Source organism: Buceros rhinoceros, unplaced genomic scaffold, assembly GCF_000710305.1.
Source record: "Buceros rhinoceros silvestris isolate BGI_N320 unplaced genomic scaffold, ASM71030v1 scaffold22949, whole genome shotgun sequence".
NCBI lineage: Eukaryota > Metazoa > Chordata > Aves > Bucerotiformes > Bucerotidae > Buceros > Buceros rhinoceros.
In genome coordinates, this window is record NW_010430048.1 from 1 (window position 1) to 250 (window position 250).

Genomic DNA, 250 nt, shown 5'->3' on the forward strand with positions numbered 1-250 from the left:
TTCGTCCAGGACCCCTGCTTCGCCCAGGGAGATGGACTCATCAAGGTGAAGTGCCCGGGTCTTCCCGAGGGTTTTATTGTACTGAGCGGGGATGAGCTGGGTGGGTTTGTGCGGGTGAGAAACAAGTCTGGTCCCTGGAGGTGCAGTAACGAAGCAAATTCAGCTTTTGGGGGTTTACACTCTAGATGTGGGTGGGTGGTGTTTGGTTGGGGTGTGAGGGAGGTGCAGGGTCACTCTGTTCTTTCCTTTG

General features: G+C 55.2%; 1 protein-coding gene across 1 annotated transcript in view; it reads left to right on the forward strand.

Annotated features, from left to right (window-relative positions):
- Nucleotides 1-3: 3 nt before the first annotated feature.
- Nucleotides 4-250, forward strand: part of PSMD13 (proteasome (prosome, macropain) 26S subunit, non-ATPase, 13) — a gene marked incomplete at its 5' end in the record, with an annotated part of 8942 nt that continues 8695 nt past the window's right edge. Inside the window, 1 exon segment of the mRNA XM_010142897.1 lies at nt 4-45. Within this exon segment, the coding sequence (XP_010141199.1) occupies nt 4-45 (42 nt within the window).